A 22938-nucleotide genomic window follows, 5' to 3' on the forward strand; every position below is an offset into this window, starting at 1 on the left:
AGAACGCACATATGTTCTCCAGCTACGGCGTTTTGTCCTTATATGGCAGTCATATGCCCTTTTCCGGCCCCCCCCCAAGCGCGCGATCCCTGAGATCTTCTCCTTCCAATCGCGATCGCCGAGCCCTCTTCGTTTTGTTTTACCGGCGCCAACATACCCGTGCCTCGACAATTGAACATACTCGACGCTTACGGGATTCTCGCTAGAGAAGCCCATCGACATCAATGACTCTCTCGGTGTGCCAGGCTCACATAAATCCCATTTTGAATTTCACGAATATAGAATCAGAAAAGGACGTCGACTAGCGCGATATTAAACGTGGTCGACGCCCCAAAGGGGCTCAACAACGCATGTGCGGGAGGGGCCCGCCCTCTCCATACAGGAACATCCATGTGCAGCATTTCCGACGCATCGCACCCCGTCGGCGTAGTATATATACCGTGCGGGTCGTCTTCGAATTAGCCTTCCGGAATTGCAAGCTTGAGACACGCACAGGCGTCAGATACACGGCGTTCTGGGCTACACGGAAAGCGGACGGGGCGGGGTCGCTAGTCCAGAAGCCCGTGTATTATGACCGCCTTCGTCCGCCAGAAGCCCAAAAATGCGGTACTTGGAATGAGTAGTCCCCGGGACAGCATCGCTGTCAGAAGCGCAGCCCACCCAGCTAGATTCATTGAAGCAGAACAGCAGCTAGTACGCAGCTTCCTTGGCCCGCAGTTCACACTCACCGCCGCGGCTTGGCGATAGCAAAGAAAATGGAGCAACGCACGGGAACGCTTCTAGATCTTAGCGAAGCTCAGGTCAATGGACTTACGACGGTCTATCAACCCTGCATTACTTTCCCTGGTATAACGTCCAACTGGCAGCAGGCCCTCGATGACAGTAGCCATGCACATGACGCTCTTCCTGGCATGGTCTAGTTGCTGCGACGTTAATTGAGATCGCAGCGAAGGCACTCTATACAATGCGCGATCTCGCTCTGTACTAGAGCTCCTGGCGAACAGATCTGTGATGCCGTCAAGAGATTCACCACTCTGTGAGCACTAACAAGGCACTGACACGGTTAATTACCGGACGTCTGTATGCAGAGCGAGTTCAGCATGTTTCGGCGCCATCAGTAGAGGAGCACCACGTACTTGATCAAATTCGGAGAGCAGCGCAGATGTTCGATATGCTACTAAAAGAGGACTGCTTACTAGACCTGTGTAGATGAACTACCGCAGCAAGCCGCAGCGGTAGGTGAGACTCGGAGTCGGTAAACAAGTAAGTGAGGGTGACAGAAAGAGTCAAGAGTCTTGAAGAGAGACCACAAGCAGCAGGCGCTTGACATGCTTGCTAAACAGCTTATGTCAGCAAAACTTCCCGTTCAGGAATCGAAATAGACGCACGATGGGCGACGAAGTCTCGAGTCTTCCAAGCTCCTTGCCTCGCGTTGCACCGTCCAGTCTCCTCATTTCCCCCACTATCATTCAGCAAACATGCAAGGAGGTGGACAGACCCCGGTGTTCGTGATGAGTAAGTTTCTCTTCGCGAAAACTCGAGTTAAGCTGACAGGAATGCACAGACACCGCGCCTGAGAGGCAATCAGGCCGAAAAGCTCAGATCTCGAATATTACTGCTGCCAAGGTGCGCCATCTGAACTTGAAGGCGTGGTATCGAACTGACGTCCATGACAAGACGGTCGCGGATGTTATTCGGACGTGTCTGGGGCCGAAGGCCATGCTGAAGATGATCTTGGACCCGATGGGCGGTATTCTGTGAGCATTCATTCTCCTGCATAAAATACCTACATCATCCTCATTGCCTCATTGCGTGACCTCTCCCTAGGTTGACAAACGATGGAAATGCTATCCTCCGTGAAATTGATGTCGCTCACCCGGCCGCGAAAAACATGATCGAGCTTAGCAGGACGCAAGACGAGGAGTGCGGAGATGGCACAACGAGTGTTATCATCCTTGGTACGCTTATTTTCCGCGTCATTTCGCTCTCGTATCTCAATTCTGCATGCTACACAAGCTGGCGAGATCCTCGCACAGTCCCTCTCCCAACTGGAGCGCGACATCCACCCTGTCGTCATTATTTCCGCATACAACAAGGCCCTCAAGGAGGCACTAGAGATCATCAAGCGCATCTCTATCCCCATCGACACGAACGACGACGAGCAGATGCTCTCGCTCATCAAGACGTCGATCGGGACTAAGTTCGTCATGCGCTGGTCCGACCTCATGTGCAAGCTCGCGCTGCAGGCCGTGCGCACGGTCGCGCACGACGAGGGCTCGCTCAAGACGGTCGACATCAAGCGTTACGCGCGTGTCGAGAAAATCCCCGGCGGCGAGATCGAGCAGAGCAGGGTACTGGACGGGATTATGCTCAACAAGGACATCACCCACCCGAAGATGCGCAGGCGGATCGCGAATCCGCGTATAGTGCTTCTGGACTGCCCGCTTGAGTACAAGAAGGGCGAGTCGCAGACGAACATCGAGATCTCGAAGGAGGCGGACTGGGCGAGGATACAGGAGATTGAGGAGGAGCAGGTCCGGAGTATCGTCGAGAAGATCGTGGCGCTCAAGCCCGATCTTGTCCTGACGGAGAAGGGTGTCTCCGGTACGTGTCCCTTTCACGCCCTCTCTCGAAAATATGCTCAATCATCTCCACAGACTACGCGCAACACTTCCTGTACAAGGCGAACGTAACCGCGATCCGCCGCGTGCGCAAGACGGACAACAACCGTATCGCACGCGCAGTCGGCGCAACGATCGTGAACCGCGTCGAGGACCTGCGCGAGGCGGACGTCGGCACCAAGTGCGGGCTGTTCAACATCGAGAAGATCGGCGACGAGTACTTCACGTTCCTCACGCAGTGCAAGGAGCCGCAAGCGTGCACGATCCTCCTCCGCGGGCCGTCCAAGGACATCCTGAACGAGATCGACCGCAACCTCGCGGACGCGATGTCCGTCGCGCGCAACGTGTTCTTCGACCCCACGCTCGCGCCGGGCGGTGGGGCGACGGAGATGGCGATCAGCGTTGGGCTGCATGCGAAGGCGCGCACCATCACTGGCGTCGAGGGCTGGCCGTACCGTGCCGTCGCAGACGCGATGGAGGTCATCCCCCGGACGCTTGTGCAAAACAGCGGAGGCAACGCCATCCGTGTCTTGACTGAGCTCAGGGTATGTATCGTTTTGTGGACCCTCCCTACGTCCAATGCTGACTTTACATCAGGCAAAACACGCCAACGGCGAGCACTCGTGGGGCATCAACGGCGAGACCGGCAAGATCGTCGACATGAAGGAGTACGGCCTGTACGAGTCTGCCAGCGTCAAGGTCAGTCCATTCCTCTATGTGCTTCTGAGATGCCGTGCTGAAGTGTGTACAGGTACAAACACTCAAAACGGCCATCGAGGCCTCGCGCGTGCTGCTCCGCGTCGACGACGTCGTGAAGGCGACGCGGAAGGACCAGGAACAGGGTGGCGGAGGTGGCGGAGGCGGAGGCGCGCCACCGCCGGAGGAGATGATGCAGGAGTAGAAGACTAGAGTGGGTCGCGGAGCAGTCCACCATCCAACTTAATGCTGTGTAATATCATCCACTTGACTTCGTCCTGGTACGCGAGCGTGTTCCCGTCGTGCATCTGAAATTCACAAGGCGACACTGGAGCGGATCGACTTGGGTAGAAAATGATCTTCCATAGGAGTGACTACGATTCTACGCTCTACAGCTGGTACCGGGAATAATACAACTCGAGGGTTGTGCTGTACATGGTAGGTAAACTCGAAAGAGGTGAAGGATACACTAGTAACGATAACAATGTGGAGTACAAATGAGTGTGCTTCGAGGGCGCGAAGGGCCCTCCATACCGATAGGCGAATAAACAACGGAACGTGAAAACTATACAAAATACGGAGGTAAACTACAAATAGATGAGACTGCTCACGACCGAAAGCCCTTTTACTTGCATTAAACACACACCTCGCTCCTAGAGGTGACCGAGCACCGAAAGGCACGAACCACGTCAAAACGCCTGCGATGGGTGGAAGACGTGACTGTGCTCGCCAGGCGCAGCTAGACTGTACGTCTCCGCCTCCTCATCCGCGCGCACCCAAAGGGCGACGAGCACACGCCGCGCGGCGTCACGGCTCTCCCGCGTCTCGCGCTCGACCGTCTCGCAGTGCTTCGTGCAGTTCTGCACCCACACTGCGAAGCTTGTCAGCCGCTGGAACACCGCGTCCTGCTTCTGCGTCATGATCTGCACTTGTTCTAATTCTCCGGGTCAGCACACCGCGTGGGGGAGGAAGGGGAGAGGGAACGCACGGGTGATGCCCATGGCGAGCGCCTTGCCGCCGTACATGAGGTTGTAGAGCTGCACGGCCTGGAGCAGGCCTGTCTCCTTTAGGTCCTCGCACGCCTCCGCCTCGTCGCGCTTGAGCAAGTCCTGATGCTGCTGGAGCGAACGCAGAGACTCGTTGAAGCAAATCTGCGCCTTCTCAGCCCACTTCGCCGCTTCTACAACACGGCGTGGCGTGAGTGGTCTGCTCGGACGCGGGGGGAGAGGGGAAAGGGCACGTACCGCCGTACGTCTGCTGCCTGCTCTGCTCATCGCCGACGATCGCCTCCCACTTGCTCTTCTTCGGACTGCAGACGACATCGAGGAGGTCCATCGCTTTTGAGTAGTGGTGATGTGCCGACTGCACCGCCAGGCACGCGCGCCGCAGCCCCTTGGTCGTTGTCTTACTCTGCGCCCGAGATGCTTGGTTGGTAAAACATAGCATCACTCAAGCAGAAAACATACCGACTCATACGCCTCCTCCCGGGCACCGACCGTCTTCCGTGCCTTCCTGTAGGACTCCGCGTATGGATACCCAAGCGAGCTCCCGCTGCTGCTAAATGAAGGAAGCATGATGATGAGTGTGCGTCTAAATATGGCAACCGAAGAAGGAACAGGCACGTACTGCGAGCTGCGCCAGGAGACAGGGCGGCCGTCGTCGAGAACCCTCCGGAGCTCGTCGAAACAGCTATCCAGTCGGTCTGCGGCGGATTGTGTTGACTCGACCTGTTGATCAGACGCACGGATCCGTCAGATTTTGACGAGTTGAAGGTGCTCGTGTGACCATACATACCCTGCTCTTGACTTCCGCTAGGTGTGCTTCGAGCTCCTCGATACTGCATCCAGGCGCGTCCGGATCTGAGGGCTGGGTTTCCGCAGACGCTGCAAACGCAGGCGAGGATCGCTTCCTGAGCAGCGGCTTCAGCGAGAGCTTGTGCTTTGCTTTGGGACTGGATGTCCTCCGTCAATCTCCTCGTACGTATACGACTAAAAGCACAGCAGACGCACCTCTTCTTGTCCTTCTCATCCCTCCGCTTTCGCGCCTCGCGCAGCTGCGCCTCGCATTCCTCCAGCGCGCGCACGTCCGCGGACAGCCTCTGCGCCGCCGCGTCCGCGATCTTCCAGTTCTCGTACATGCGCGACAGCATCCAGTCCGCGGGGAGGCGCGCACTGGACATCGACGAGGCGTACCCCGAGTCCATGCTCTGCCGTGACAGGTGGAAATGTGCAGCTGAGATGTCGAGCGTGAGCTGCGAGGGGCTCCGGATGGGCTGCATATCAGGTGGATGGGCGCGTTCCCAAGCTAGCACGCGCTAGAAGGAGATCTAGGCGAGAGAAGGGGCCGATGCACGGCGTCGCTGGGCGAGCGGTGAGAAATCAGCAGCAGCGCGGGGAGAGAAGGGGGGATGGGTTCTGCGGGCCCGGGACGTGTAATATAGGCCGTCGGAGACGGAAGAAGCAGCAGCGCGATCTTGCAAGAGGCACAGAGCTAAATGGCGCGCACCGCCTAGACATTGAGCAGGACACACCAGAAAGGAGACACGGAAGACCTTGGGCGCAAGCCGCCATCGACCCGTCCGCGGGCGCGCAAGATGGGCGACTGTGCCCCTTGCACGTTCGTGCTCCCGTCCACTCATTGGGCTGCCTGCGCAATTAGACGCCCATAAGGCCGATTCGAATGATGCTTACTCTCAGCTGTCCCGCGTCGTCGGCGGCGGTGCTCGAGCTTGGCTGCGCATGTCGACATGCCGGCGGGTCGCAGTACAAAAAGGATATCGCTGCACTCACCGCGCACTTCCCACTCACTCAGGGCGCATCGCGCGGGAGGATATGACGGACGCTGCAGTCAAATTGCCTAGTTGTACAATCTCTTGGGCCGGCACCGCATCCTGTGTAGCCCGAGTCTAATGAATTTCTGTATAGAACGTCAGTCCGAAACCTACGAAGCACGTTCTCCGGACCTCACCTCCTTCGGCCATATTCCGTAGCAGCACACCCACCCGTACCCATCCCGACAGGCCCCGGCTGGCCGCTACCTTCAGCTTCAGGCCACTTCTACGCCCCCAACTTTGACAGCCATCTTGATCGGGAAAGGGGAGATACTGGACGCGTTCGTGATCAGGGGCACCGCCGAGCGCCCCTTCTCGGACGATGAGTGCACCAGCATCGTCTGCAGGCTCTTCGTAAGCGTCCCCGCCAACTCTGCGTTAAACTTCTGTCGCTCTGCGTGGGACGGGGGAATGAACGCGAACAGCCACCGAGGCTGCGTCAGTGGCGGCTGCGTGTCCGGGCGGGCAAGCGGCACGCACCTCTGTCCGAAGGCTGGCGTATCTCGGCGTTGATGATCCTATTCATAGTGAGAACGACTGCGGTGGTACAGGCGTGCAACGGAGGCGTACCACTGCTCCCAAGGGATTTCTTCCTGAAGGTTGTGTCAGTGTACTATCAGCAACCACACTTGCCACAGAGGGCAGACGGCGAGGATGGATGCGCAGACGAGCAGATTTCATGGTAATCCGGGGGCGCTCCGGTGGCCACCGCTGGACATCGCGAATGCGAACCCATCCAGGGTCCTGCTACTGCTACTCCCACCCCCGGCAGCTGCCATGACACCTGTTACCCGAACGATGGGGGTCCCCGCGATAGCTATCATTGTAATTGTTTTCGAAAGACCAGGCGGGGGACACCAATGTGCACTTCGAGGTCCCGCTCACCCGCTCGCAGTGCCCGCGGCCTGCTCACCGCCCCAGGCAAGATGTCGCAGCCACGTCCGAGCATGCACGGCTCCTGGCCGGGGCGCATCGAATTGATAACAGCCAGAACAGAAACCTTAACGCACCTCTCTGCTGAGGAACCACGACTTCTGCGGCCGCTTCTCCGAGAGCGTCACCACAATCTTCCGTCCGCACCAGGTCAGCGTCCGCGACAGCGCGCGCGGCAGCGTGAGAGGGCGTACCTGGCCCCGCTTGTTCGCATCGCCCTCGACCCCGCGCCAGAACGCGTCGACCTTGTCGTCCACCAGATGTGTGATCTCTTGGTCGTCCACTCCTGGCTGTGCACATCGCTCGGCTTCAGTCCTTGGCTCTATTGCTACTCTTTCGGTGTGGGAGACAGACCATAGTGACGTCTAGGACCTCAAACGTGCGCGGCTTGACTGTCCCGAAGAGGCGGTGGAACAGGATGGAGTGCAGGACCGCGCGCAGGACCTCCTTCGCTTGCAGGCGGTCGAGGACCTGCCTGCCCCCGTGTTAGCGTGCGTGCTAATCATGCCGCACCACCTTGCTCACAAGGTCGATGGTGATCGTAGGGTGGGCGTTGCTCATTCCTGAATCCTGATGTCCGCCAAGTTCCAGATGTCGCCACTAAAAGTACAGCGCCGGATATCACAAGCCGAGTGTTTCGCAGATCCAAAGCAATGCAGTAGTACAGCGTCCTCAAGAGAGAAGCGGAACAAAGCAGTAGTACAGAGGTCGGTAGGCAAGTGAAGATGGTAAGCAGGAAACCGAGGAACGGTTCAGGTTGGGCTTGCCAGTGGTTGGGCTCAGCATGCTTGCATCATACCACTCCCAATTTGGCAGTTGGCGCTCCCCGTGTGCGGAGGCTCAGGCTTTTGTGGCGGTGAGTCGTGCTCCACGACTCGTGGGCGATCAAGTCCGAGACGGTGCCTGTGTCCTCCTGCACATCGTGGATAAATGCGTGGCAGTGGTGCTGTAGAACCAAATTCACACCGCAGAACTTCAAGTTGACACATACGCGGCAAGATTAACGCCGGCGCAACGCCACAATCCAGCTTACAAACTATGGAGGCAGTCAAAGCATGAGCAATCGCACAACAATATCCAGTAGAACACATCGTAGTAAGTACACGTCTCCCGTCAACCAGAACATCTCCGAGGTTCATCGTCCACAAGAAAAGTCACCCCAGGGCTCTTCACAGACTCCCCGCGCTCGCAGTCGCCCTCACTATGCAACGGAAGCGGACTGCTCGGCTCCCCGTACGGCGACACGGGTTCGACCCGCGTCGACTTCTGGATGTTCACCTCGAGCTGCGATGTATCACGTATCAGTCTCTGGCCGTGGCATACATGACGGTGAGAACGTACTCTGGTTGGGGTCTCCCCTAGGCTTCGATGATGCTTTGAATAGAAACCGGATGATCAGTAGATGGAGATGAACAGAGGGATGGGTAGGACTGCTCACCGACCACTGCAGCTCGGTATGGCGACCAAAGCTGTCAGGGAAGAGGACGGGAAGTGGATGGTCGCGCTCGTTGCTCGAACCTTGGGATTTGTTCAAGAGGGACTTGCGCGCGTTCAGCCTACGATGGGGTAAAAATCAAAGCACATGGATCAAGGATTCGGAGAAGCTCACGTCGCTAGCAGGGAGTTGGCGTATACTAACGCAGATAATGGAACGTCAGGCGGAATCGTTGGCGGTGGTGTGCGAGATTAAAACGTACATTTGCTGATGGCAAAGTGTAGGCCTAGAAAGATGAGATTGGTGGGCATCGTAACCCACTGTATATTTTGTGAGCATCGTCCTCTGTGACAATCTGGAGTAGCAACGACTCACGCAGATGAGGGATATGATGGTGGTGATGCTGTAGACGGGTGAGCGAGGAATGAGATGTATTTGGATAGCACGTACCAGGTGAGCATCCCGTTCTCAATGGTATATAGGGTGATCGTATCAACGATCTTATCCATACTGACGGTGCACGACTCAGTGAACTAGCGGGAGGAAACGTAGCCATAGCCACTCACCTCGTAAGTCCGCTGCGTCCGCGCCGAAGGAAGTAGCACAGGCCGGTTGCGACGAGGACGTCCAGTGACGCCGCGGTGGTCAAGCCAATCGTAAAGACATACTGGAGCAGGTAGAGCGTCAGAACAGGCCCCCGCGGCCGCTGTATGGTAGCAAGCGCTTACATCGAACTTGGCCACAAATAGCGCGTAGCTATGTAGGCGGATCCTATTGAAAGCATATGAGCACGTTGAGCCTGCGAAGGAGGCGAGATACCAACATTTCAGAGGTGGATACTGGAGGGTAGATTGTATCAGTGTACGGTTCGATGGTGATCCATACATAAAAGGACTAACTCAAGGCTGATACTATGAGAGGAGCATTATAGGTTAGCGTTGATTACTGTGATACGAAATCATCGGCCTACCAAGACGGACTAGCGCGAGGGCAACCTGCAAGTAGTATGAGCATATCCTCCCGGCGTGCCTAGACTGCGGGTACGTACGAGTGTTGTCGTGATGTACCAGTTATTGCGGCTCACTAACACGGTGCGTTAGCTCGGGCACAATTCTGATGTGGATCAGAGCGTACGCGTATGTATTCTGTGAGTAAAGAAGCTGTACGAAAGGTGAGCACGGTCTCGAGCAATAATAAACCAAGGACGGACCAATGCACAACGAACGTGTTGAGGGCCTGTATGCAAGAGGTCAAATTCGTGTCTCTGGACACGCTCACCAGGTGACTTACCGTGAGGGCGACTGAGGCCTATGCAACACAAATTAGTAAAGAAGGTGGATGTTTTCGTTCAAAACTAACGTACCGCTACGGACCTGTTCGCGGAACGATCAGAATGTCGTGGCGAGCTGCACAATTGGACACAACACGCACCAGGTAATTTCGTCCATGTTGTCCCAGTCTCCAAAATGTACAATGAGATATTGCCAGTTTGCCGTGATTGCCATTGCCGAGTGAATGGAGTCGAGAAGCCTGGTATAGATGCACAGTCAGGCGCTGCGCTGCAACAGCGATCTGACTTGAACACGAACCAGACGCAGAAGACCTGCAGGGCATGATTGAGATAACGTCTCTCGCTAGATTGAACACATGCGGCATGACGCACCATGAGCTTGATCCTCCACCTGTCCCGAGGGTATAACTGGCAATACAAGAACACCTGCATAGACACCGCGCCCGAGAGGCTGCGAAACACAATATTATGACCAGGAAATATATTGAGGATCTCTGTAGCACACAACTCACAAGAGAGCAATTAAGCTGCCTACGAGCACGGCGCCCATGGAGTGCTCTAATGCCTTTTGGGGCGAGACAGCACGCTCCAGCCCGAACGGCATCGCTGGGGTGCTAGGCGTCGTAACGGGTGATGAGCGGGTCGTGCTCGGTGTCAGCCCGTGGATGGCATGGACAAGGGGACAGGGGGGTGGATAGCGCAGCGTGCGGCGGAGGCGATGGGTATATAGGGACGGGCGAGAGCTGGGCTGCGTGTGTACCCAGCGGGAAGGGCTGGGCAGGTTCAAACACGGGCCAAGCTATATTGGGAGACGCACGACCGTATATTTCGATCGGCTCAACAGTCCCGCCTGCTCGAGGGAGATCGGTCAGTGATCGATCTCAGGAAGTCTATTGGGAACGCCGTCCGCTTCGTCCGATTGGCTGAGGCCACGCACCGTGTTCTTGAACGCCTCCCCAATGCGCAGAAAAGCGCCCGGAAGAGGGTCATGCGAGCAAGCAGCGCGTCCATGCTGCAGATTAAGTGCACCGATGTGGTCGGCCGATGTTGCTAGAATTTACGGATGGGGTAAGGCCCGCTTCGAAGTTCTTCGTCATCGCTGGCTAGCGGAGTTGGTCGAAATGAAAAGCCTCGCAACGCCCGCCCGAAGTCTTCGGACGCTCGTCAGCGGTGGCGCTGGCAATCTTGACTCTTCCGACTTGTGCACATGGGCAGATAATGATCTGCCCTTGAGATTAACGCCGGCCTGCTACTAACCATCATGATACAACATGATAGACAACTCATCTTCAGCTTGATTTTTTTTCGACTTCGAAGCAACGCCTATGGATAGAAGGGGAGCGGGACGCGTCGAAATCCCCTCTGGTCGATGGGGGCGCCGGTGAACGGACCCGCAGGAGCGGTTTTGAACAGGTTGCCGGCCACGCGGAAATCTGTGCGCCACCATCATAGGCATGTCCAGACAGTCTGGCCTCTCTGAAGTCTAGAGCTTGGTTGTCTGGTTGCACCGCCCAAGAAGAACGTATCCTCAGCGACGGGGGTAAGAACATCGGGTGAGCCTGAAAATTTGAACCACCCAAAAAACCTTACTGGTTGGCCGCAGTGATAATCAAATTAGGCCTCAGACTGAAGGGAAAAGCCACAACTCACCTTCGGCATCCAAAGCAGTAAGCTTCAATGGTAGCTCCTGCCTGTCGACTCCACAGGCACTGCGATCGAGGCAGGGAGAACCTGAACTCAGGTCGGACCGAACGTGCTTCAGGAGCGTCGTGACCGTGACGTGCATATGGACACTTCGAATTCGCGATGAGGTCAGCGGTACCGCGCGTTAGCAGCGCAGTTTCCAGTAGAAGGTGGCTGCTGGGGTGGTCCATTCCCAAGCTGCAGGGACTTATCTGGACTTGTGCGGCACGAAACCCGGTCTGACGCCATTGCCCACAAGGTGCCTCGTCCACGCTGTCATTTCAGAGACAGCCGATATTGACAATGCTGCATTCGCGCTCTATAGTCGCTTCCGCGTCTTGTCCACTAAGAGGCGGTGTCTTCTGTATAATCGGTATCTGAGTCGTCGCTAACCTGCTGCTGCGGCCGGCTCTTGTTGCCCACCGCACCTACACCCCCGCATGGTGGTCAAACCACTTCACGACTGCGCGTGCGCTCTCCTCCTTCGCCCATCCTAAGCAGGAACACCCCGCGCATATGCATCAGCCGTGCCACCACAATACGAAGACCGCATGAAACCGGGGTGCGACACTCACGATCTCCTCGTACGGCTGGGTCCGGGCGCGTCGCGAACCCGTGCGACGCCCCGCCGAAGATCTGGATGAAGTACGTCGCCTTGCGTGCGACGAGGATGTCTTCGGCGCGCCGGCGCGCGGCATGTGGGAACGTGAAGTCGTCCTCTGTCGCGCGGTCAGGGAAGGGTGCGTTGAGCAGAAGTAATGCTCACCAGGGCTAGACATCAGCAGCGGCCCTGCAGAGTGGTAGCAAGAAGCACGGCGTCAAGTAGGTTCCGAATATCCTGCAGGCAGGAAGACGCACGCTCAATTCTTTCGAAGTGGCCTTCATCCAGGAATGCCGCTTGTGCGAACGCCCCTGCAACACGTAATTGGGACCACGCCTCCCTTTCTGCGACACATACACACTCACCGGCGGTGACCCAATCGGTCGCGAGGAGATCCATCACGAAGGGTGCGCCGAAGCAGTACCCTGTTCTCGCAGTCTTCTCAGCGCCCACACTCTCGGGGAGCGTGTCAACTCACCGACAGTGAAGAACTTCGTGCCCGGTCCCCCTATTTCCGAAGGCTCAATGAGAAGTCTCTTCTCCCTGACGAAGCGAACAGTCGACACGCACCGTACTGCTCCTTTACGGCAGCGATCCATGGCGGGGTAATGCGCGCTGCGCTTGTGCGGAATGGGATAACCCACTCGTCGACATCCCACCCCTCCTCGCCCTTGTGGTGCGCCGCCGAGTCGCCCTCGAAGTAGTCCACCCCAAGTACGAGGTACCCTACCGCACGTCAACCCCCTACCATCTCCTCAGCCTCAAAGCGACCACGCACCGTGCTCAGCCCAATAATCCATCGCGAGCTGCCCATTCAAATACAACGGCCCAAACACATCCGCAAAATACAAAATCACACGCAGACCGGCGGCGTGCGTCTCCGCAGGGCGCGCGACGTACGTCGTGAGGCCCGCGATCTGCTCTGTCGTGCCGCGCGCGACGCCCGAGTGCGGGACCGTGCGCGCGCAGCAGGGGCCGAGCGGCCCTGTCAGAGGTGCGGACATCTAACGGCTCGGGTGACAGGGTGTGGGGGACGCTGGCCAGTGCGGGGGATGCAGGGAAGATGCGGGCGAGGGAGGGGAGATGCGGGGTAGGTCGGTTTAGATAGGGCTGGAGCGAGGAGAAGGCGAGCTTCTCTCATCCATTACATCCCTTGGGCTGGTGCTGGTAGAGCTCCGTCATTGCGACGATACTTCGGCAGAATCACGAGTTGGGCTGGAAGTGGGAGCGCCGTCCTGGTCCTTGGTCCCGGACCGGGTCGCCTTCCCTACTCCCACGTTGAGTGTATTTCAGCCGGAGGCGAATAGAAGGCTGTAGGGGCATGCGAGTTCACCAAGTTGTTCGGCCCCGCTGAGATCTTCGTCGGCCCGCACTTACGGGGGCGGCATGCACGAATTCAAGTGCCGCGCGTTCATGAGCGGGAGCTCTCAGCAGTGATTGCACCCCGGCTGTATAACGGCGTCGATTCTTCGAGGTGCAGCTTCATTTCATGCCTGTACGTGAATGACACGGGCGCACGTCAGTCTGTATCGCCTCAAGGTAGGGCTTCGAAGATGTTACTCACTTTCCACCGCGAGCTCCTGTAATTCAGTGCGAACGGATTTAGTAGATTATCTGCTAACGGTCGGGAGGATCAAGTGGTAGTCATCGCGGTACATTTGAATATCACTATAGATACAGCATTAGGCTGTCAAACACGTCAGCGGTAGATATGCGCAAGCCAAGGTTAGAAGAACATACTAGTACTACTAGTCGTACACAAACAGAGTTCTGAGTCCGTGTTCAGAACGTCAGAACGTCAGAATAGAGCATCAAATCTCAATGAGGTTCTCCTCCACGATCGGCGGCTGCACCACCTCAGGATGCACAAACGGGTTCCTGCTCTGCCCGCCCGCGCCCGCGCCCGTCTTCTGCGCCGCCAGCATCCCGTGCTGCGTCGCCATAAACCTGCCCCAAACCCCTATCGCATCAGCCCCCATGCCCTCTCCCCCGCAACAAACGGAAAAAAAACGCACCTAAGCTGCCCGGTATTCCCAAACGTATCCACCCCATCGCCAGTATAGCTCGCGAACAGGCTCGCAAGCCGCGCGTGCTCGCGCCCGCCCCCGAGCTTCCGCGGCGGCTCCGTCCCGGTCGAGAACGGCTGGAGGAGTGCCCCCGGGCCGCGGGGAGGCGCGGACGCTGTGTCCCGTGCGGGGCGGGGGCGGTCGTCGTACGTTCCTGGGAGGTTGAAGGATACGGGCGAGGCGAGCGAGGCGGAGGCGGCGCGTTGGGGGAGGAAGGTGCTCGATGCGGGGGAGATGGGCGGGGATGGCGGCGCGATGAAGGGGTTGTTCGACCCGAGCGACGTCGTTTGCGGCACGAGCGGGGACGCGAACGGCTGTAGTGGGGGCTGGAACACCGTCTGGAAGGGAACGAGCATGGGCTGTTGTTGTTGTGCGAGCAGCTCCTGTTGCCGTGCCCACTCGGCTTGTTGGCGCATGTACTCGGCTTGCATGGCGTCTTGCTGGGCTTGCTGGAGGTACGGGTTGTAGGACGTGAACTGGGGCTGGATGGAGGTGAAGTCGGGCTGGAAGGCGGTGAACTGTGGCGGGATGCCGGCGGAGGTGTACTGCAATGGGACCGTCGCGTCAATCAGCGGCTGGGTCTGAATGATCGGCGGAGGTCTATGCAAGATCACAGTCAGGATTGGATCTACGAATGAGAGCATACACTTACTGCTGATTGCTCTCGTCGAATAATGCGGCGGCATTGGCTTCGTCCAGCGCGCGTTTCCGCTTCTCCTCTTCCTCCTGACTCATCTGAATCGCGCGCTGCAAGTCCCTGTCCTCGGCGGTAGCGAGCTCCTGCTCGGCAGTCCGCTTGCTCTCCTCAATTGCACGCTGCAGTTCTTCGTCGTCCCCATTAGGTCGATGTCGGCGCTGAGACCCGTCCTCTTGCACGTCTTCCCCGTCAGCAGCAGTAGCACGTGAGGGGCCGAGCATGCGGTCACGCATCTGGGAGCGTATGCGGCGCTCCTCGTAGAGACGCTTCTTGTCTACGAGGAGGTTGGTGATGTCCTTCGCCTTCTGGCGGACGTTCGCGCCCTGGTCCTTGCCGTCCTCGTCGATGTACTGGAATTCGCGGAGGGTCTTGATCTCGTAGAGATTGTCCTCACAGTAGTTGATGACGTTCTCAGAACCGGAGTGCAGGAGATAGTCGAGTACCACCAGGGACTGTCAGGCACGCAAATCAGCATCGCGGGAATTGGCAAGAGCTGCGATATGACCTACCTTGAAAACATGGCGCCAGTTCTTACCCTTGTCGTTCAGGCGTTTGTCTATGACCTCCATGATCTCGACAAAGTCATTCCTGCGGTCAAATCATGAATGCGTCGATCACAAGAAACGCCATATCAAACATACTGGTTGAATGACATCTGAGCAAGCTCGTACATCTCCTTCCCGGAGGGCGGCCACGGATCGTTACAAGTCGCATTTCGTATCTTCATCTGGGTGTGCGAGTAGCCCATTGTGTAGCTCTTAGCGACGCGGAGGGCACCCTTCCCGAAGTGTTGGAGGGACATGGTTATGGAGAGATGGGGGTATAGCGGAAAGTGGCTGGGGTAGCCATGGCATGATCGGAGGGTATAAGACGTCCGCGGTGCGCATGATACTCTTCGACTGTACGGTCTGGGCGTATCCGGCTTGGGCTTGCGGAGGGCGGGACGGTACAGAGTCCGAGAACGTCCTAGAGAGTCGGGCCAAGTCCCAGACGTCATCCATGTGTTAATGTGACCCAATCACGTGTTCGTAACGCGACGCGCGCGCATGCCACAAGCGCGCGCCGGGCAGTCGGTTGTCGGAGAGCCACCACCTGAGGACAAGAGGGATGCGGTTTCGTGCGACGATTGAGAATGTAGACACCTTCGCAAGTAAGTCAAGATGCTTTGTTGATTACGAGCTGTACTCACGGTGTAACAGAAATCGTGCAGTCAGTGGAGAAGCTGCAGAAGAAATGTACGATCAAGTTCGCCGAGCACGAGATGCGCATCATCTGTGCAGGCGACGTCAACGAGGGCGGCATCCAGGTCTGGTCGTATGTATCTCCTTCAAACTGGATATATGCGTTGCCTCACTTCTATCCAGGCAGATCAAAGTCTCATCGCTCTTCACCGAGTACCGCATACAGTCCAACAATAATAACGAGATCACCATCTCCCTCTCCGCCGAGGCCCTTCTTGCAGCCCTCCGTTCCGCGGCTGGACCGTCCACGGCGCAAAACTCATCGAACACAGTTGCATCCGAGTCAGAAGTAACCATGAAGTGAGAGCATATATCTACCTGCACAACTTTCGGCTTACCTACTCCGGTGTCTCTAGGCTTGCAAAGAAGGGGGACAAGTCTGTGCTCAGCTTCGATATCACAGGAAGCACACCCATGGGCCGCAGCATCACCGTCGTCCAGCACGTCACCGTCGAGGTCGTGCGCCACGCCGACGTCGAGCGCCTCAAGGAACCCATGTGTCCCGAGCCGGATGTATGCTCACCTATTCATTTAGGTATGCACCGCTGTCCTCACTAGAACTCAAACAGGTGCATATCTTGCTGCCGCCGCTGGCGAAGCTGCGCATGGTAGTCGACCGTCTACGCCCGCTCTCCACAGACGGCGTCACTTTCCGCGCGAACCACTCTGGCGAGCTCCAGCTGGCTGCCACCACCGACAACGCCCGCGTCGAGGTCGGTTGGGGCGGGCTCAACAATCCTGGGTGGAGTGCGTCTCCCTTTGCTGAGACTCGCACGTCGCTCACCAAGGTCCCGCTTTGCACTTGCAGATCCGGCCAGCCAGGGCGGGGACGCGGACGGCTCGAACGCGAAAGACCCAGCGGAGATGCACGGTGTGCTCGTGTCCCACAGGTGCCTCAACAAGTTTCTCAACTCGCACGTTGTGTCAACCACCACAATTGCATGTATGTGCCCGCCCCTTAGTGCGATGTGCCTGTGTGCCTTTCGCCCTATACTGACGGAAATGCGTGTAGGTATATGCGAGAACCACTGCGTCATCTTATACGTGTACATCGGGAATGTGGCAGACGCGGGCGGTGTGCTCACGTACTACATCCCGGCCAAATTCGATGATGCGATGTAGCCTTGGACCAATGACAACTTGCTCTTAAATATCACCGCCACCGCAGTGGGAGTCGGCTACAAGTCTTCGAGTTCTCCTTGTGTAAAGCTATCGGACCGGGTCCCCGATGTTGAGTTCCTCCGGAGGCCGAGATATCTACAGTGTACGATACGAGGTGAGCAAGTCCGCACGCATCATCCCACAGCCCTCATTTGACCACACTATAACCTTCGCGGCAGACCCCATATAGCGTCTGTTATGTATTCTTGTGCACCCCCTTGCGCGTGAGGACCGAAGCGCGAGTCAAAGCCAGGATCTCAGGCACTGCGCACGGCCGGCACCCGGTTATGCTACCGGGAGGGGTAAGAAGTCGGCCCCCAGTGCTATCTGAGCATCGATGTGCGCACCGTGCCTATCTCGTTACTGGACGAGTGCTCCCTCCTCCCGTCAAAAAGTTCCCAGCACTGGCTCCGCGGCACCCCGTCCGACCCGAGACGTGGAATACCCAACACCGGTGTCTCATGGAACGCACTTCGCTTAAGTGCAAGCTCCGCGCACCGACTTCACTTTCCCCGCTCTGCCTATAGCAAATCGCGAGCACCCTTCTCCTCTCCCGCGTCGTGCTTCTAGCTTTTCTGCTGAGTCAAGCTACTTCCCCACTGAGGCCTGCGCCCACAGCCTAAGTCTTAACGGGGCCTCGATCCTCGCGTCTCGAACGCCTACCGCCCCTTCGAACCCGCTTACCATATACCACATACCCCACAGTTGCAATGTCGTCTACGAGCCCGACGCTCGCCGGCCCTCCCGGAGAATGCTGCCGCCAGACCGTGCACCACGTCGGCACGCCGCGCGGGACGCTCGAATCTATCGCGGACGTGCAGACGTACGTCGCGCGCCCCGCGTCAGATACGAACAAGATTATTCTGTTTTTCTCGGACGTGTTTGGCGCGCTGTACACGAACTCGCAGCTCGTCATGGACTATTGGGCGGATAACGGTGCGTATCCAGATATCCGGGTCGGCGGCCAGTGTTCTGAGATGAGATGTGGGGTTCGAACTGCACAGGGTTCCTGGTACTCGGCCTTGATTACTTCGAGGGAGACTCGAAGGCTCTATTGGACCTCGATGACGAGACGTTCGACTACCCGGCCTGGCAGAAGCGTCACCAGGTTCGTGCCGCTGTACTCATCCCGCCATGGATAGAGGCCGTGCGCGAACGGTTCGGTACGTCTCCGTCTAAGGAGCGTATGAGTCTATTCTGACGTTTGTTTCGCGGGATGCAGGGACATATAAGAAATACTGTTGCACCGGTAGGCGTTAGCAAACCGGCCGTGCCGCTGAATGCTAAGGGGCGGAATGCTCGTCTGGATAGGCTATTGCTTCGGAGCACCGTACGTCATGGACCTGCTGAAGACGGATTGGATCAAAGCGGGTACGCGAACACTTGGAGACGAATGCGAGCTTACTGGGGCTGAACATGGCTTTCGGTATAGGTGCATTCGGCCACCCGGCCTTCCTGAACGAGGATCACTTCCGAGGCATTAAACGTGCGTCATCCGGCTGATGTCTGGGACGCACTTAGTATGCTGGGTCGCTGACGCTGGATCCCCATTGCAGAGCCGTTGCTCATGTCTTGTGCCGGTACGTCGATTTCTTGGCCACTGGTAGCGAGACACCTGCATGCTTATTTCCGTTTGGACCGCAGAGATCGACCACACCTTCCAGATCGAGGCGCGCCGCCGCGCCGAGGACATGCTCGTCGAGCAAAAGGCAACCTATACCATCCAGGTCTTCGGCAGCGTCAAACACGGGTTCGCGCTCCGGGGCGACATGTCTGTCCCTGCAGAAAGTAAGCACCCAGCACCCCTACACAAATCTTACGGACCGACTGACCGGCGGCAACAGAGTGGGCGAAAGAGGAGAGCGCACGGGGCATCCTGGATTGGTTCAACCACTTCTGCGCGTAGCGTGTGTCACGCCGGTGGCGTAGCAGAGTTCTGTACGATAGCACAAGCTCGAGCATTCAGAACACCACAAGACCGCTGGCTCACTAAGCACCCGCCCACGGATGCCACGCGAAGCGCGATGTGCCCTCCGTAAGAACCGCGATGAGCTCATTCGTGCGCGCACAATCGCATCCGAGGGGCAGACCAGCCGGGGCCGCGTGCTATATATGCGCATATAACACTCGCCAGTGTCCTGTCCGAGAGTCGCTTCAGTCGCCCTCTACTCTTCACCAGGCTTTGACAGATATGGCAACGCTCGCAGGCTCCGTTGGGGCGCACTGTCTCCAGACTGTCCAGCACGTCGGCGACCCGCGCGGAACAGTCGAGCAGATCGCGGGCGTGAACACGTACGTCGCGCGCCCGGCGTCTGGGGGCAGCGACAAGATCATCCTGTTCTTCGCGGACGTGTTCGGCGCGCTGTATGTGAACTCGAAGCTGCTCATGGACTACTGGGCTGAGCACGGTGAGCGGGGGCGGGCTTGTCGACGGCGTGAGGAGTGCTTACCATTGGGGATGGGTACTGGGTGCAGGGTATCTGGTGCTCGCCCTGGACTACTTCGAGGGGGACTCGTACGGGTTCCACCTCGACGAGAAGGGCTTTGACACGCAGGCGTGGATCAAAAAGAACCAGGCGCGCACGGAGGTGCTGCTTCCTCCCTGGATAGACGCGGTACGAGAGCAGTATGGTGAGTGAAAATCCCTGTGCCTCTAGGGAGGATATTCATGAAGGGAGAGTGCGCTTGTAGGACCTGACAAGAAGTATGTCTGCGTCGGTATGTAGTCGGTATGCCTGTATGACCTGATCGGATGCTGAAGAGTACACCTCGATGAAGGATACTGCTACGGCGCACCGTACGTGATGGACCACGTGAAGAAAGACTGGATCACTGCAGGTAGAGTCATGAGCTTGTGGCTCGGATCGTACCAAGCTTTAGGGCTGAGATGGACCTCGCAGGCGCCTTCGCGCACCCCGCCTTCCTGAGCGAAGATCACTTCAAAGACGTGAAAAGTGAGCATCGCGTTTCTGCGATCAAAATGTGTGGGCACTCACGGAGTACACATGGCTCAGAGCCCCTGCTGCTGTCGTGCGCAGGTACGATGCCCATCCGTCGGCGTACGTGGGTTGGTCTAAACCTTGACAGAAATCGATCATACATTTCCCGCCGAGTCGCGTCGCCGGGCGGAAGACCTGCTGGTGGAGCAGAAGGCGACCTACTTCATCCAAGTGTTCGGGTCCGTCAAGCATGGATTCGCGTTGCGCGGGGACCCGAAAGTTCCTGTGGAGAGTAAGCATTTGGAATGATGGAGCAAGATCAAACGCACTGACTCGCGACTGGATATATAGAATGGGCGAAGGAGGAAAGCGCGCGGGGGATCTTGAACTGGTTTGATCATTTCTGCGGTTGATATTCCTACGCCGAGCACGCCACGAAGGACAGGGGTATACGATCTCTAGCAGCAGGGGCACGATACCCAGCTGGGGTAGCTTTTGAACTTCTCTTGTGCGTGTGATAGCGTTATACAAAACGTGAGATCTATTGCTACGGTACCTTGCGCTTCTAGGTAAACATACAACATGGATGTGCACTTCTTTCAGTCATTGTCTATATGCGCGCGGTCTAAGCCTTGGCGAGCAGGGATCGGCCGGTCATTTCTGCAGCAGACGGTGAGTATACTGTTGCGCAGCGAAAGTTCATAATGCTTACCTTCGGGCTGGGGCAGGCCCTGCAATTCAAAAGCATACTGTTTAGTGACCACACTCGTTCAGGAACAAACTGACGTACCAGGATATCGAGCACGGTAGGAGCGACGTCAGCAAGCGCGCCCTCCTCCTCCTCACCGTCCTTCTTGTCCTCGGCAAACTTCAGTGTCTTCGAGTCGCCCGTCATGATGAACGGCACGGGGTTCGTCGTGTGCGCCGTGTGCGGCGCGCCCGTCGTCGGGTTGATCATCTGCTCCGCGTTCCCGTGGTCCGCGGTCACGAGCAGCACGTACCCCGCCTCCTCGCACGCCCTGTACACGGTGCCGACCGCCTTGTCCGTGTGCGAGATCGCCTCGACGGCGGCGTCGTACACGCCCGTGTGGCCGACCATGTCCGGCGGCGCGAAGTTGCACATGATGAACTCGTGCTCGCCCTTGCGCACGAGCGCGGCGACCTGGTCCGCGACGCCCTGCACGCTCATCTTCGGCTGCAGGTCGTACGTCGCGACCTTGGGCGAGGGGATCATGTGCCGCTCCTCGTTGTCGAACTGCTTCTCGACGCCGCCGTTGAAGAAGAACGTGACGTGCGCGTACTTCTCGGTTTCTGTGGGCAGACGTTAGCGTCGTACGACAGTAGAGGCGCGCATGGACGGACCGGCGACGTGCGCCTGCTTGACGCCCTGCTTCGCGAGCCATTCAGCGAGTACGTTGGTCATGGCCTGCGGGGGGAAGGCGACGTGGAAGGGGAACTCGGCGTTGTAGCGGGACATCGTCGTGATGTTCTATCGGACTTGGTGAGCATGCGGGGATACTGCCCAGAATGGACGCAACGTACCAGGTCCTTCGGGATCTCCACTTCCATAGGCTTGTCGGGGAGGCCGAATACGGCGGCGATCTCACGCATGCGGTCAGAGCGGTAGTTGAAGAAGAAGAGGGTGTCGCCGTCTGCAATCAATGTAAATTGAAGTGCGAGTAGTTTCAAGTTCCGGACGCACCCTGGATACGCGTCTTTTCGCCGCCAACGATGATGGGCTTCAGGAACTCATCGGTCAGGTCCTTCTTGTAGCACTCCTCGATGGTCTTAACGGGGTCCTCGCTCGCCTCGCCCTCGCCCTTGACGAGGCCGTCGACAGCGATCTTTACGCGCTCCCAGCGCTTGTCACGGTCCATCGCGTAGTAACGACCGACGACAGTCGCGACCTGGCCGACCTTCTCCTTCTCGATGAAGGCGAGTAGGTCCTTCAGGTAGCCGGCAGCAGAGCGCGGCGCGGTGTCGCGGCCATCACCGAAGAAGTGAATGAAGACGTCTGTGAGGCCGACCTCCTTCGCGGTCTCGAGCAGCGCGTACAGGTGTCGGATGTGCGAGTGCACGCCACCGTCTGAGACCTATAAACGCGGTGTGGGCGAGTATATAAGAGGAGGGACAGCTGATTGGGACTGGTGCGGTACTTACGAGACCGAGAAGGTGGAGACGGCCGTTCCCGTCCTTCGCCCTCTTAAAGCTCTCGAGGATGACCTCGTTCTTGTGGAACTGCCTCTTCTTGATCGCGACGTCGATCTTCACAATGTCCTGCCACACGATGCGTCCCGCGCCGATGTTCAAGTGCCTGTCTCCGGCAATATCGCGTTAGTTGCCCATCTGATCACGTCGCAGGCACGGGGGGCTGCTCACCCGACTTCGGAGTTGCCCATGAGGCCCTCGCTGAGGCCGACCGCGATACCGTGCGCGGCGAGGGTGCGGTAGCTGTGGTCCTTCGCGATCGTGTCCATGTTGGTGGTGTCGCCGGCGGAGATGGCGTCGCCCTTGCCGCCCTTCTCGGGCGCGACTCCCCAGCCATCGTGGACACTGGGAACCGATAGCGTGAGCTGCTGCGTGCTGGATATGTGGTGGCCTGTATTACATGAGGCAGACTTTGTTCTTGGTTGCAACCATAGTGGATGAGGGAGAGAAATATACAGAGTGCCGCTTGTCGATCGCGCGAGGTCATAACCTCCGCTCTTTCTCCGCGTCTATCTAATCTTCAGGACGGTTTACCT

At 57.8% G+C, this 22938-nt stretch overlaps 10 protein-coding genes across 10 annotated transcripts; 4 read left to right on the forward strand and 6 right to left on the reverse strand.

Moving 5' to 3' along the window:
* Positions 1-1472: 1472 nt before the first annotated feature.
* On the forward strand, positions 1473-3593 carry TRAVEDRAFT_138012 (T-complex protein 1). Its single transcript, XM_008034334.1, has 8 exons — positions 1473-1515; positions 1565-1626; positions 1678-1757; positions 1828-1958; positions 2017-2604; positions 2658-3166; positions 3219-3320; positions 3373-3593. Exons 1-8 carry the CDS (start codon positions 1479-1481, stop codon positions 3520-3522), a joined length of 1659 nt encoding a protein of 552 aa, XP_008032525.1. The 5' UTR covers positions 1473-1478; the 3' UTR covers positions 3523-3593.
* Positions 3594-4124: 531 nt separating this feature from the next.
* TRAVEDRAFT_111275 (uncharacterized protein) lies at positions 4125-4478 on the reverse strand (the record flags this gene model as incomplete). The annotated part of the gene is made up of 2 exons (XM_008034335.1): positions 4125-4251; positions 4306-4478. Coding segments are annotated over 2 exons (300 nt in total), but the record flags the coding sequence as incomplete, so codon positions are not given.
* A 1671-nt stretch (positions 4479-6149) lies between these two features.
* Positions 6150-7797, reverse strand: TRAVEDRAFT_25211 (DUF1649-domain-containing protein). Its single transcript, XM_008033586.1, has 8 exons — positions 7606-7797; positions 7435-7551; positions 7275-7370; positions 7158-7214; positions 6718-6740; positions 6628-6665; positions 6285-6541; positions 6150-6233 (listed from the first exon to the last, which is right to left on the reverse strand). Exons 1-7 carry the CDS (start codon positions 7639-7641, stop codon positions 6363-6365), a joined length of 546 nt encoding a protein of 181 aa, XP_008031777.1. The 5' UTR covers positions 7642-7797; the 3' UTR covers positions 6150-6233; positions 6285-6362.
* A 396-nt stretch (positions 7798-8193) lies between these two features.
* Positions 8194-10410, reverse strand: TRAVEDRAFT_41184 (uncharacterized protein; the record flags this gene model as incomplete). The annotated part of the gene is made up of 21 exons (XM_008033856.1): positions 8194-8364; positions 8422-8454; positions 8519-8636; positions 8690-8714; positions 8778-8835; positions 8891-8918; positions 8966-9025; positions 9082-9182; positions 9244-9286; positions 9339-9354; positions 9415-9426; positions 9486-9510; positions 9564-9598; positions 9650-9675; positions 9726-9751; positions 9806-9823; positions 9879-9888; positions 9947-10045; positions 10105-10118; positions 10179-10257; positions 10319-10410. The coding sequence occupies 21 exons, from the start codon at positions 10408-10410 to the stop codon at positions 8194-8196; spliced, it is 1089 nt and encodes a 362-aa protein (XP_008032047.1).
* Positions 10411-11917: 1507 nt separating this feature from the next.
* Positions 11918-13094, reverse strand: TRAVEDRAFT_108848 (alpha/beta-hydrolase; the record flags this gene model as incomplete). The annotated part of the gene is made up of 6 exons (XM_008034336.1): positions 11918-11982; positions 12065-12250; positions 12348-12401; positions 12456-12544; positions 12657-12816; positions 12869-13094. 6 exons carry the CDS (start codon positions 13092-13094, stop codon positions 11918-11920), a joined length of 780 nt encoding a protein of 259 aa, XP_008032527.1.
* Positions 13095-13733: 639 nt separating this feature from the next.
* TRAVEDRAFT_67768 (ENTH-domain-containing protein) lies at positions 13734-15681 on the reverse strand. Its single transcript, XM_008034337.1, has 5 exons — positions 15495-15681; positions 15363-15441; positions 14809-15305; positions 14106-14756; positions 13734-14037 (listed from the first exon to the last, which is right to left on the reverse strand). The coding sequence occupies exons 1-5, from the start codon at positions 15653-15655 to the stop codon at positions 13902-13904; spliced, it is 1524 nt and encodes a 507-aa protein (XP_008032528.1). The 5' UTR covers positions 15656-15681; the 3' UTR covers positions 13734-13901.
* A 279-nt stretch (positions 15682-15960) lies between these two features.
* TRAVEDRAFT_109577 (cell cycle checkpoint) lies at positions 15961-17216 on the forward strand (the record flags this gene model as incomplete). Its single annotated transcript, XM_008034338.1, has 7 exons — positions 15961-16003; positions 16053-16171; positions 16222-16394; positions 16451-16607; positions 16664-16845; positions 16913-17037; positions 17107-17216. 7 exons carry the CDS (start codon positions 15961-15963, stop codon positions 17214-17216), a joined length of 909 nt encoding a protein of 302 aa, XP_008032529.1.
* A 749-nt stretch (positions 17217-17965) lies between these two features.
* TRAVEDRAFT_41188 (alpha/beta-hydrolase) lies at positions 17966-19161 on the forward strand (the record flags this gene model as incomplete). Its single annotated transcript, XM_008033857.1, has 8 exons — positions 17966-18191; positions 18260-18418; positions 18478-18504; positions 18567-18626; positions 18688-18741; positions 18812-18835; positions 18900-19043; positions 19100-19161. The coding sequence occupies 8 exons, from the start codon at positions 17966-17968 to the stop codon at positions 19159-19161; spliced, it is 756 nt and encodes a 251-aa protein (XP_008032048.1).
* Positions 19162-19446: 285 nt separating this feature from the next.
* On the forward strand, positions 19447-20607 carry TRAVEDRAFT_41189 (alpha/beta-hydrolase; the record flags this gene model as incomplete). Its single annotated transcript, XM_008033858.1, has 8 exons — positions 19447-19663; positions 19731-19886; positions 19947-19973; positions 20034-20093; positions 20156-20209; positions 20270-20293; positions 20343-20486; positions 20546-20607. 8 exons carry the CDS (start codon positions 19447-19449, stop codon positions 20605-20607), a joined length of 744 nt encoding a protein of 247 aa, XP_008032049.1.
* Positions 20602-22850, reverse strand: TRAVEDRAFT_25215 (cofactor-independent phosphoglycerate mutase). Its single transcript, XM_008033587.1, has 9 exons — positions 22803-22850; positions 22574-22747; positions 22355-22508; positions 21897-22287; positions 21737-21846; positions 21557-21683; positions 20985-21505; positions 20907-20925; positions 20602-20854 (listed from the first exon to the last, which is right to left on the reverse strand). The coding sequence occupies exons 1-9, from the start codon at positions 22832-22834 to the stop codon at positions 20820-20822; spliced, it is 1563 nt and encodes a 520-aa protein (XP_008031778.1). The 5' UTR covers positions 22835-22850; the 3' UTR covers positions 20602-20819.
* Positions 22851-22938: the final 88 nt, after the last annotated feature.

The sequence above is a fragment of the Trametes versicolor genome (assembly GCF_000271585.1).
Source record: "Trametes versicolor FP-101664 SS1 unplaced genomic scaffold TRAVEscaffold_1, whole genome shotgun sequence".
Taxonomy (NCBI): domain Eukaryota; kingdom Fungi; phylum Basidiomycota; class Agaricomycetes; order Polyporales; family Polyporaceae; genus Trametes; species Trametes versicolor.

Excerpts from the sequence above, each read along its gene's own strand:
- TRAVEDRAFT_67768 (XM_008034337.1), bottom strand. The coding sequence starts at position 15,655 with ATGTCCCTCCAACACTTCGGGAAGGGTGCCCTCCGCGTCGCTAAGAGC. Across the intron at positions 15,306-15,362 it reads ACTGGCGCCATGTTTTCAAG|TCCCTGGTGGTACTCGACTA; the intron begins GTAGGTCATATC and ends CGTGCCTGACAG. Across the intron at positions 14,757-14,808 it reads TTCGACGAGAGCAATCAGCA|ACCTCCGCCGATCATTCAGA; the intron begins GTAAGTGTATGC and ends GATCTTGCATAG.
- TRAVEDRAFT_138012 (XM_008034334.1), top strand. The coding sequence starts at position 1,479 with ATGCAAGGAGGTGGACAGACCCCGGTGTTCGTGATGA. Across the intron at positions 1,959-2,016 it reads AACGAGTGTTATCATCCTTG|CTGGCGAGATCCTCGCACAG; the intron begins GTACGCTTATTT and ends ATGCTACACAAG. Across the intron at positions 3,167-3,218 it reads GTGTCTTGACTGAGCTCAGG|GCAAAACACGCCAACGGCGA; the intron begins GTATGTATCGTT and ends ACTTTACATCAG.
- TRAVEDRAFT_25211 (XM_008033586.1), bottom strand. The coding sequence starts at position 7,641 with ATGAGCAACGCCCACCCTACGATCACCATCGACCTT. Across the intron at positions 7,371-7,434 it reads AGGTCCTAGACGTCACTATG|CCAGGAGTGGACGACCAAGA; the intron begins GTCTGTCTCCCA and ends CGATGTGCACAG. Across the intron at positions 6,741-7,157 it reads CGTGGTTCCTCAGCAGAGAG|GAAGAAATCCCTTGGGAGCA; the intron begins GTGCGTTAAGGT and ends CACAACCTTCAG.
- TRAVEDRAFT_25215 (XM_008033587.1), bottom strand. The coding sequence starts at position 22,834 with ATGGTTGCAACCAAGAACAAAGTCTGCCTCAT. Across the intron at positions 22,509-22,573 it reads ATGGGCAACTCCGAAGTCGG|GCACTTGAACATCGGCGCGG; the intron begins GTGAGCAGCCCC and ends TGCCGGAGACAG. Across the intron at positions 21,684-21,736 it reads TGGAGATCCCGAAGGACCTG|AACATCACGACGATGTCCCG; the intron begins GTACGTTGCGTC and ends CAAGTCCGATAG.